This window comes from Sinocyclocheilus grahami, unplaced genomic scaffold (genome assembly GCF_001515645.1).
Source record: "Sinocyclocheilus grahami isolate Dianchi unplaced genomic scaffold, SAMN03320097.WGS_v1.1 scaffold73.1, whole genome shotgun sequence".
In the NCBI taxonomy this organism is placed as follows: Eukaryota; Metazoa; Chordata; class Actinopteri; order Cypriniformes; family Cyprinidae; genus Sinocyclocheilus; species Sinocyclocheilus grahami.
In genome coordinates this window covers 249,757-260,998 of record NW_015505252.1, presented here as the reverse complement: position 1 = coordinate 260,998, position 11,242 = coordinate 249,757, and the positions used below count along the sequence as shown (strand labels likewise).

At 39.0% G+C, this 11,242-nt stretch overlaps 2 protein-coding genes across 3 annotated transcripts in view; both read left to right on the top strand.

Moving 5' to 3' along the window:
* Positions 1-1,262: 1,262 nt before the first annotated feature.
* LOC107585630 (dnaJ homolog subfamily B member 5-like) lies at positions 1,263-5,535 on the top strand. The gene is made up of 4 exons (XM_016272730.1): positions 1,263-1,437; positions 2,312-2,558; positions 2,848-3,356; positions 4,906-5,535. The coding sequence occupies exons 1-4, from the start codon at positions 1,345-1,347 to the stop codon at positions 5,137-5,139; spliced, it is 1,083 nt and encodes a 360-aa protein (XP_016128216.1). The 5' UTR covers positions 1,263-1,344; the 3' UTR covers positions 5,140-5,535.
* Positions 5,536-9,463: 3,928 nt separating this feature from the next.
* Positions 9,464-11,242, top strand: part of LOC107585627 (uncharacterized) — a 3,918-nt gene continuing 2,139 nt past the window's right edge. Inside the window, exons 1-2 of one of the 2 annotated variants that reach the window (XM_016272725.1) lie at positions 9,464-9,590; positions 9,811-10,332. In XM_016272725.1, the coding sequence (XP_016128211.1) occupies positions 9,952-10,332 (381 nt within the window). In that variant the 5' untranslated portion in view covers positions 9,464-9,590; positions 9,811-9,951. Of the gene's footprint in view, positions 9,591-9,639; positions 10,333-11,242 lie in introns of those variants that run through there. The other variant, XM_016272723.1, reaches the window with a different exon arrangement.

Sequence of the window (11,242 nt, the reverse complement as noted above, 5' to 3'; positions counted from 1 at the left end):
TAATGCATTAGCGGTCAGTTAACGTCTAGGACAAGTCTGTGAATGCGCAAAGACATTTTATTCCCGTGGAGATGAGGACATTGAACTGTCACCGTGACGAGCGTAAAGAACTACTGGTACACAAGCCACCAGACGTGACAATCACACGTTAATTGCCTGTAATTGCATGTGTGGGAGAAGCGGTAGCCTACTGGCTGTATTTTTTCATGTTTTAATTACACTTTGACACAAAGGGACATTAGCCTAGAGTGTGTGCGTGTGTGTAGCTAAATTCTAATAAGACTTTATTGCTTGCTCAAAGCATCAGACTTGATTTGACATTTAATAACAAAACTGACATTCAAGCATAAATCTTCCCACATGTGGCCAAGGTTTTCAACCAGGGGTCAATGGACAATATACACTAGTCAACATTTGAACTGAATCAAAACCTTTCTTCAAAGTTGTCCTAAAACCTCAAATCAAAATGCGTTCTTGTCTTAGGAGTTTGATTAACTTTTTGATCCCCTTCAAATGTTGACTAGCCTACTGTATTAGACTTAGACATTTAATGGCAACCCATTGATCAATGATTCATTGATCATTTCTAACTTTCCAAATAATAATCCATTTTGAATGATAATTTAAAAAGTGCTAATTTAGGGTTATAAACGGAAAAGCTCGAAGTCACGCAGTCATTTTATTTATTTCTTTATTTAGTTGAACGCTCTTTTCCCCAAATGGCAATTATTGTTCGAGTTTCCTAGTATTTTTTTTAATCAACGTGTCTCTTCCAAGTAGGCTAATGAATAAATAAATAAATAAGTTATATCTTTATGCATAATATGCATTTTTCCCTGTGTTCATCTGCTATCATTCTCGCCTTTTATATGCATGTTTTTTCGTGCTCATTTACTACCATTCTCTGCGAAAATCCATCGTCATTATCATTCACAACTTTCAATCCAAAAATCTGGCCGACAAGCCAAAAAGAACAGTCTGTAACGGGAGACCAATTTAGGATGGAAGGATGGAAGGATGGAGGGAGGGAGGGATGAGACTCATTGTGAATTCCGGAAACGCTCCTCCACATGGAGAGGTGGGCTGCCACATCCGCGTGATGCTCATCTCATTCCGCAGCGGCATCGAGCGTGGATTGGTGGGCACGCGGTATTCCCTCTCGTGTCTCGTGTACGTGGAGAATGGGCGTGCTCGGGGAAGCTCGGTCACGCAGTGTGGGCGCCGTGTGTAGAGCGCGGGTATAAAAGCTCGAGCAGAGCGGCGGGAGATGCAGCAGACAGCAGCTCAAGCGCTCGGCTCACACTCACCGGCGGCAGCAGCAGCATCAGCATCAGCATCAGCATCATGGTTCTCATCTGGACTCAGTTCGGCGTCAAACACAAGAATGTCAAGTGCAAAGTGCGAGTGATTCACGGAGAGGAGGCATGGACCTCAGAGGTGAGATGCTGCACATTTAAATTACATGCTAAAATACATACATATTCTCCACTACATAATATACACTCACAGATTTTGAGTGTTTATTACATATTGGACAATATATTAAATATATTAATATTAAATCCATATATACCTCTATATTCTCCAATGTATAAATCTGTACATGTATAGTTTAGACTTTATATGTGTATTAGGCTATATAGATTCCTAAATTGTTATACATGTCTCTTTATATTGTCCCAAATACTTGAGGTCTGTTATATAATGGAGAATATAGAGGTGTATACAACTCTATATAAATAAAATGCATATACATTTATAAATTGGAGAAGATTTGTATATATACCTCTGTATTCTTCACTATATAATAAACACTCAACGTTTTTTGCGGAATATAGACTTATAAGATGTATACATTTTATGCATGCCTCTATATTGTCAACTATATAATATACAACTAAAGACTTTGAGTGTATACTAGTATAATAGAGAATTTGGAGGCATATAAAAAATCTGTGCGTATATATACCCCACTCACAAACTTTACAGAGTGGAGAATATAGAAACTATTTATTTACTCGGTACTTTGAGTGAAAATACAATATATTTGTTATATAAGTTATATATGCTTATACTTTTATTATTCAAATTTTGGATTGAGAGGAATATATATGTATGTATGCAAATGACTAAATTAAAATTTGGTCACTAAAAATAGTACTATTATGGGGACTCCCTTTATGTCCATGGTGCTTGCATCCCCACCTGAAACTTCGTCTTTTTATTTGGGATCAACCTGTGTAGGTGAACCAAGGAGAACTAGAAATGATCATTTTCTAAACTCCTGCCATCTGTGTGTGTATGTGTGTAGGAGGTGCGTGAAGAATCCGAGGTGTCTAGCCCCCCGTCCTCACCAGAGTGTGTGGATTACTACTCTGTGCTCGGTGTGTCAAGTGACTCTAATGAGGAGGAGATCAGACGGGCGTACAAGCGTCTGGCGCTCCGTTACCACCCAGACAAAAACCCAGAGACAGACGCCGAGGACAAATTTAAACAGATTGCACAAGCCTACGATGTTCTGACGGACCCAGAGAAACGCAGCGCCTATGATCAACAAGGTGAGATTAAAGTGCAACCACAAACATATTTAATATGCATGCACCTGCAGGTCAAACATGCAAAATAAATCACCATTTCAAGTGTCCCACAAATGCTCATTTCAAATGCACACTGAGTTCAGTGGGTTCTCACAACCCCAGCTGAACTGATTCACACACTCGCAGTTCTGGGTGAAAATATCTGCAAACATGATCAATTATTTATCCATAATTTAACCAGCGAATGAACCCTTTTAGCATTTGCAAAACCGAAAACATGCACACTAATAAAATCTCTTTAATCTTCAAGGTTTGACCAAAGGGGGTGTGGCTCCAGCTGGGAACAAAAGTGACCCCTCCCACAGCTCCTCGAAAGCCGACGCCCACTCCTGGCGCGTGTTCTTCAACTTCGAACTCGACTCAGACGACGACCTGTTTAACCCCTTCCTGCGAAACCCCCTGCCCCACCTCAGCAAGCAGCATGGAAACAGGGGCGGGCCCAAGCCATCAGGCGTGGCCGAAATTCACGAGCTCCTCGTATCACTGGAGGACATTTTGATGGGCGTGACAAAGCGTGTGAAAGTGACACGCCTCCGGCAGACGGACAAACACACGTTGAGACCGGAAGAGAGCGTGTTCGACGTGGAGGTTAAAAAGGGGTGGAAGGAGGGCACCAGGATCACCTTCCCCAAGGAAGGCCATCAGATGCTCGGCCACACCCCTAACGACCTGGCCTTCGTTATCAAGGAGAAGAAGCACGCCCATTTCAGACGAGACGGCTCGCATATTGTGTACACCACCACCATCACGCTGCGAGAGGTGAGATGTGTACGTGTGTATGGCGGTACGAAATGTTCCCTCGCAGCTGCCGGTACTCAATAAGCCTCTGCAGAGAGCTGCATCTAAATTTAGCATCTCTCCCCCGCAGCCTCAGCGCACACACTCTCACACACTCCCCCTTCCATCTCGCACACCACCTCCTCAGCTCTCAGCATCGTCTCACACACATTCTGTCATTCGCTCCTCTCCAGCAGTGGATCTTATTTTGCCTATAAGCCCTCATGCATCTATTTTCTATGAATAGACCCATAATAATATCTAGAGAGCAGGATGACAAATATAATAGTGATATATACATAAGACAGTAAACTATGATTTTAAATCAGCACTTATTTTACACCAAATTTACTCAAAAACAACAGATTTTGGGAAGTGACACTGTTGGGTAACACTTCTCCTTAGTAACCAAGGGTTCATTGATCATTTGATACCAACAATCTTAAAATGGCCAATTATTGGTCCATTAATTGGCCTGGCTGAAATATCAGTAAACATTCAGTCCATATTTGGTCATTTTAAGATTATCGGCACTGTGCCTAATTGGCCGATATATTGCTAATATATTCATAAGATAGCAAATTTCAATTAAATTAAACTCTTATTCTATACGATACTAAGAAAACAACAGAAATGGTTCATATTTAGTTGGCAAACTTCTGTTAACTAGCCAAGCAGAGATCAAGCATTTGATACCAATAATCTTAAAATGGCCAATTGCTGGGTGACTAATTGGCCTATTTTGCCATTTTTAGATTGGCACTGATTACTGTGCCTGATTGGCAGATAATCTTAAACTGGCTAATTATTGATTAATTAATTGGCCTAGCTGAAATATCAGGAAATATTCAGTCCATATGGCCATTTTAAGATTATTGGTATTGATAACTTTGCCTGATTGGCCAATATATTACAGAAATATTCATAAGACAGCAAGCTAGACTTAATTATTTTATGCACTATTTATTCAAAAATATCACAAATTAATTGGCCGATTAACAAAAGTGATCATCAAATCGCCCATCCTGTTCTCTAGACACCAGATTTGGCATTGGCTCTTAAAAACAACTCATTCTTTCAAGCTCATTTGCATTTTTACTTTCCACACCAAACCTCTCGCCCTCGTTCACTCTCTCCCTCTCTCGTTTTCCACATCCACTTCATCTTTCTCTTCCTACGCTTACCCTCCCGTCCCCCGCAGACTGGAGCATCATTGAGAAATAAGAGCGATTAGTGGCTCTTTTCTGCCGTTACGTAACTGTTCAATATGTCTGGCCTATATTCCTCCCGCGTTCATACTCACATTATATAAAAGCATCATATATAGACAAGTGGATTAGACCTCATAAAATATGCCGGAGGAGCATTATAGCTCTTATGCTGCCAAAACACTACAGCTTGTGATATAACAGATTGTATCTCAAGACAAAGAGAGCTGCCGAGGATCGATACAGACCTTTATAGCTCTACAAATCAAAGAAGATTCTGTGACACAATGTTTAACGGTTTTCTTTCTTTGTGTTTTCTCCAGGCTCTATGTGGGTGTACAGTTAACGTCCCTATGCTTGACGGACAGATGAAGCCCCTCCCATGCAATGATGTCATCAAGCCCGGCTCAATGAGACGGCTTATAGGGGAGGGGCTTCCCCGAGTGAAGAACCCCGCCCAGCGTGGAGACCTGCTGGTCGAATTTCAAGTTGTTTTCCCTGATCGCATTCCCCCGAGCAGCAAAGAAATCATCAAACACAGCTTGGGACAGTGTTAACTAAAGAAAACACACGCTCATTTTGGTGACAGACTTAACGTCTGCTGTTTGTCTCTGTGAGGCACACGCACTCAAGTGTGAGATGGGATGATCACACAGACATATTACATATAGGTATGTAATACCTGTGTTAAGTGTGATTCGTACGGAGATGAAGTGTTTGAGGAAACACACGAACAGCGCACGCACTAAACACACACCTGCACTGATGGTGCTACTCTGAAGTGTTAGCATACTTCTTTAACCATGACGACCTTGTACTCATGTACAGAACTGTCAGTGATTTAGTCTCTATGAGAGATCCCTGTGTCATGTTCCAATGAATTATTTGTATAGAGAAAATGTGAATTTCAGATATGACCTGGCATGTATGATGAACGCATGTTTTGTAAGCAGAAATAAAGTTTTATTAATGAAATAACTGGAATTTGGTGTTGCCGTCTTTAATGTGTTTAGCACTCAAGAATGAAGAACTCATGCATGAATTTAATCCATGAATGATTAATGCATTAAATTACATATGAGAGGGAAAAAAATGTTTAGTGATTAAGATCAATTTTGAGTTGAGCTATTTTGCTTCCACAGCTTGTCTTCTTTCAGACTAGTGCAAAAGAAAACATCCAAAATACACATTTAAGTGTTTATTTTATTGCACTTGTCTTTTTTGCATATGTAGATTTAAATTACAATACATATCTTTAAAGGCCATTTTCTCAATTTTGTTGAGACCAAAATCTTTACTTAACTAGAACTTACAAACAGTAAACTCTACAGATTTATTCCTATGTAGATTCTTTATGTATATTCACACCCACATATATATATATATCATAGCATCAGTTCTGGCAGGTCACGTTAGTCAAGCTCGCATCAGCTGATCCACGTCTGATGCGACACCTATCACAGCACTCATATATATAAGGTCCTTCAGTACTATCACCAGCTTCGCAATGCTCAATAGCTAATTACCCTCCTCCATCCCCAACTCCTCCTCTTGTCAGTCAGGATTCAGCCCTCTGATTCTCCTTGAAATCTCCCTGATTTCAAAATGTTACATTAAATTATTGAACCTAATGATATCTGCATACATTTGTTGGTTCTGTTCTGTTACACTGGGGGGGTTAATGCTGCTCAGTTCTTGCCCAGAACAGAACCATACTGCCAATCCAAATTGTATGCTAATTGTCAGACATCTTTGACGATAGTAGTCCTGACAGATATATATATATATATATATAACATTGCATATTTAAACATAAGTTTCAGAAAACTTGTAATACAATGTCATTATTTACCCTAGTAACCTGTGATGCCCTGCCTCAAAAATAACATGAATAAAGTAGATCTTTATGTATTAATCATCTGTGATAATCATGTTCCACACCAGAAAGGGTGGAATTTTTGCTCTGTGGATTTGAATACTAATAAACACAAAAGCTATATGAGGCTATGGTGTGGTTGATTAAAACTCAGTAGCTACCATAAAGTTTTAGCCTTTAAATATTTAATCTGTATGCTTTTAATAGTTTCAAAGCCTGTTGTATATTCCCTACTGCTTTCTGAAGATGAAAATAGTAACTTTACTTGTATAGCACAAAGTGCTCCACAGGAAAAACTAATCAAGAATACATCCAAGAGTTGTTCATATACAAAAAAAGATTAAATCTGCTGGAAATGCCCCATGCAGTGCACAAAATGTGGTCTACGAAGAAATGGAACGACTTGAGCACAGGCCAAACAACACTGAAACAGTAAGCCAGACTCCATCACAAAAACATCAATACCTGACTTCAGTGATGTTTGTATCTGAACAAGAGCAAATTCCTGCATCCATGTTCCAGCATCCATTAGAAACCTTTCCCAGAAATCTGCAAAGCAGCAAAGGGAGACCAAAGTCCATATTTAAGCAAATGATTTTGAATCGAAAGGAATAGTTCACCCAAACATTTAAAATTTTATGAAAATATACTCACCCTCAGGCCATCGAAGATGTAGTTAAGTTTGTTTCTTCATGGGATCAGATTTGGAGAAATGTAGCATTACATCACTTGCTCAGCAATTTTTTTTCCTCTGCAGTGAATGGGTGCCGTCAGAATGAGAGTCCAAACAGCTGATAAAAACATCACAATAATCCACAAGTCATCCACACCACTCCAGTCCATCAATTAACATCTTGTGAAGCGAAAAGCTGAAAAGCAAAGCAAAGAAATGAAACAAGAAAAGGCATGATTTATATAGTTTTCTTCTCAAATATATCTTCCAGTTTGTGTACAAGTGATCTTTTTCCAAGGAAGGACCCCGGTTGAAATCCAGTCAGAAAATGTGCAAAAGTGGTACAATATAACCCTAAAAGGTGTGTATTAGTACCTTAAAGTAGTAATATGTATCCTTTTTGTGAAGCTGTGAACCTTTTTATGTAATTAAGGTACAAAAATGAGAAATTATATGAGGGTACTGCCTCATATAAGCCTGTTTTATATGTACCATTTGGGGCCTGTTTTGCCCCAAATGGTACAATTTTTTTTTCTAAGAGTGTACTGTATATTTGATTGGACATATTTTAACATCTTGTGAAGCGAAAAGCTGAAAAGCAAAGCAAAGAAATGAAAAAAGAAAAGGCATGATTTATATAGTTTTCTTCTCAAATATATCTTCCAGTTTGTGTACAAGTGATCTTTTTCCAAGGAAGGACCCTGGTTGAAATCCAGTCAGAAAATGTGCAAAAGTGGTACAATATAACCCTAAAAGGTGTGTATTAGTACCTTAAAGTAGTAATATGTATCCTTTTTGTGAAGCTGTGAACCTTTTTATGTAATTAAGGTACAAAAATGAGAAATTATATGAGGGTACTGCCTCATATAAGCCTGTTTTATATGTACCATTTGGGGCCTGTTTTGCCCCAAATGGTACAATTTTTTTTTCTAAGAGTGTACTGTATATTTGATTGGACATATTTGGCAATGATTCTCTCAAGCTCAACAGACTGCTATTCACAGGAAATGTGCAAATATATGAACTGTCTGAGCGAGAAGAACATTGTCTCGTGTCAGTCATAGCCGTGTTTGTGGGCCATGAATCATCTCACAGTTTAAAATGACACTCACACTTACTCAGGGTCAGAATGGCTGTTTTTAGCAGGGTGTGAACCTAGATATTTCTTAGAAAAACTAAAAAAGCCAATTCTATATCTGAAGTGTAATGTTTGCTCACCACTGCATCTATTTCACTTAGGAAATCCACTGTTATGCAGTTGTATTTTTTTTTTCAATTAGCTACATATATGCAGAAAAAATATTGTAATTTTTCCTTTTTCTAACATCAAATGAGGCCATCCATGACATTTCACAACACATACAGCTTCCAGCATAAGTGGTATGTTCCCTGTGGAAGCATGACTCATTTCTAAATTGCTTCAGATAAAGCCGCCCGCAAAATGAATGGACGCAATTATAAGTACTTAAGGGACCATCTAAAGGGACTCAAGCCTACGGGAATCAAGGTTAGGTTAGCATATTAAATATGTCTTTGATGGCTTTAAAGTAATAAGATGCACAGGGTTTGTGATTGCATTTACATGAACAACAACTGAGAAAGACTCATGAAACTACAATGTTAAACTAGACTATACTGCCCTCTCTCGGCCATAATAATGAATTGCATGGTGAGAACTTGGAAGAATCGCCTCAAGACTATACAGGTGCATCTCAATAAATTAGAATGTCGTGGAAAAGTTCTTTTATTTCAGTAATTCAACTCAATAGCTTCTGAAAATTTGAGTTTTTTATAGGCTAGTTCAATTTAGCTTTCATTTCAGTTTACTTGTAGCTATTTTAGTAGGCTACTTCGTTGTAAATGTAGTTAAGTTAGTTGGCAATTCAACAAATGTTCACTTTAAGTTTTAAGATTTTTAAATGTACGTTTTCATCTAATATTAATATTGTATTTCAGCTTGATTTCAGTACATTAGTACATCAGTATTAACAGTACAAACACTAGCAGATATGTCTATTTTAACTAACGTTCCCCTCAGAAAAATTGGTTAAGAACGAGCCTACATCAAGGCAATGTGTATGAATTTTAGCAATAGGCTACTGTACTTTTTTATTCAGAATAATTTGGGGAACAAAAAGGTTATATTTTGATACATTAGAAATGAATTTTGACGTGTTCACACTAAACAATTAGCGACATCACGAGGTAGCTCCGATAGAAGCAGCAAAAACATGTAAATTGGTTTATATAACTTTTTATTTTATACAGTCACCAATTAATTATTTCCTCATCGTTCTCTGAACTTTCCTGGTGATTTTGTTGTTTCCAGAGTCTCACGCTTGATTTCACCGTCGCAGGATATAAGTGCTTTTACATATTTAACTTCATTACTGTGCTATTTTGAGGGCTTACGAACAAAATAGACGACTTAATACACCAAAGAAATTCTCATCTCTGAGGTAAGATTGCAAAGTTGTTGCAAACTGTCGGTGAAAAGCCAAGCTCTTGACGCACTCTGGCGGAATTAATTGATGTCAATAGGGCGCACCTGCGGTTCAGCTGTCAGTTTTAGTCATTTTATTGATATTATTTTACATAAAAACATAAATAATCAGAGGTGCAGTTAAGCAAACATCAAAATCATATTGTTTTGTCCTGATTTGTGATTAAATGTCGCAGCTGGGCTCGGCTGTGTCCTCATCAAGCTTACCTGAGGGCCTCCCGGTGTCCAGTTTGGCCCTTCTGATCCTGGTGCTCATTCCCTGCGTCCTTCTGCTCCTGCTGCTCAACTGCCTGGTCGTGGGATACAAGCTGTTCCGCATGGCCCAGAGGAAGAGAGACCGCTTCGGGTCGGAAATCTCGCTCATGCACTCGTCGTTTTCCACCCGCCAGAGAACCACCCGCTTCTCTGATGAGCCTCTGTTCGCTCCAAACAGAAAGACCAACTACGTCTCGGTCTCGGAGCCGATGCTGGCGCCTCCCATCACCTCGTCCCTGACCTCCTCAGCGGAGAGAAGGGCCACCGGGCAGCGCGCCAGGTTTGTTCGCCCGAATAGGGCCACTTACGCCGGGTCCGAGTCTCTGCGTGTGCCGAACGTGAGGACGAGCGCCCCGGTTCTGCTGCAGTCCAGTGATTCGGACACGGAGCGGGGCAACACGGTGCCACCGAACTCGCCAGCACTGCATGTGACTCCCAATGGGGTAGGGACTAAATCACTAAAACACATGATTTAATGAAATATTAAATAATCTCTTCTACTAATTTGAATATTAATGGAAGATATCATGGCCTAATGGTCTCATATTTAACTCCGTGGTTCATTTAAAACTTTACTATAATATGCCATTTTCATATTGTGTTTACATGGCATTATAACTTACAGAAAGCATGGTAGTGCCATAGATTTGTTTTGATTGATATACTATGGGAACATTTTGTTTTAATACCATGGTTCTTTGAAATGTAAAACTATGATAATTTGATTGACATTCTCATAGAGTGAGTATTTATAAGTAATGTCCAAAAAGCATAGTATTACCATACCATATCCAGTAATAGCACAGATTTGTTTTGATTATGATATATAATAGGAAAATACCTATTTAATACCACGGTTCTTTGAAATGGTCATTTAAAACAGTAATTTGCCATTTTCATATAGTAGGGGGTTGTAAAAAAAAGTCAAGTCAAGTCACCTTTATTTATATAGCGCTTTTAACAAGTGCCATAGATTTGTTTTGATTATGATGTATTATGGGAAAATGTTGCTTTAATACCATGGTTCTTTGAAATGGTCATTTTAAACTATGGTACTTTGCCCCTTTTTATATAGTGGAATTTTACATAGCGCTGTAATGTCCAAAAAGCATGATATTGTGTACAGCCATGTGGGCAGCACTGTGTCATATGCCATAGCTGTGCACAAGGTGTTTGTCACAGCTCCAGACTTATTTCTTCATTAATGACGTCATCAGCGACTAGTCGACTTCGACTCGACTTTCATCACACAAAAGTCGACTTCAAAAAATCAGAAGTCGTTCAACCCGTACTCACAACACAAACAAATAAAGAAACGCGCTGCAAATACTCGCAACACAAACAAAGAAATGC

Bases quoted from the DNA above. Each gene is read 5' to 3' on its own strand.
- LOC107585630 (XM_016272730.1), top strand. From the start codon at position 1,345: ATGGTTCTCATCTGGACTCAGTTCGGCGTCAAACACAAGAATGTCAAG. The intron at 1,438-2,311 runs GTGAGATGCTGC...GTATGTGTGTAG, and splicing joins AGGAGGCATGGACCTCAGAG to GAGGTGCGTGAAGAATCCGA. The intron at 2,559-2,847 runs GTGAGATTAAAG...TTAATCTTCAAG, and splicing joins CAGCGCCTATGATCAACAAG to GTTTGACCAAAGGGGGTGTG.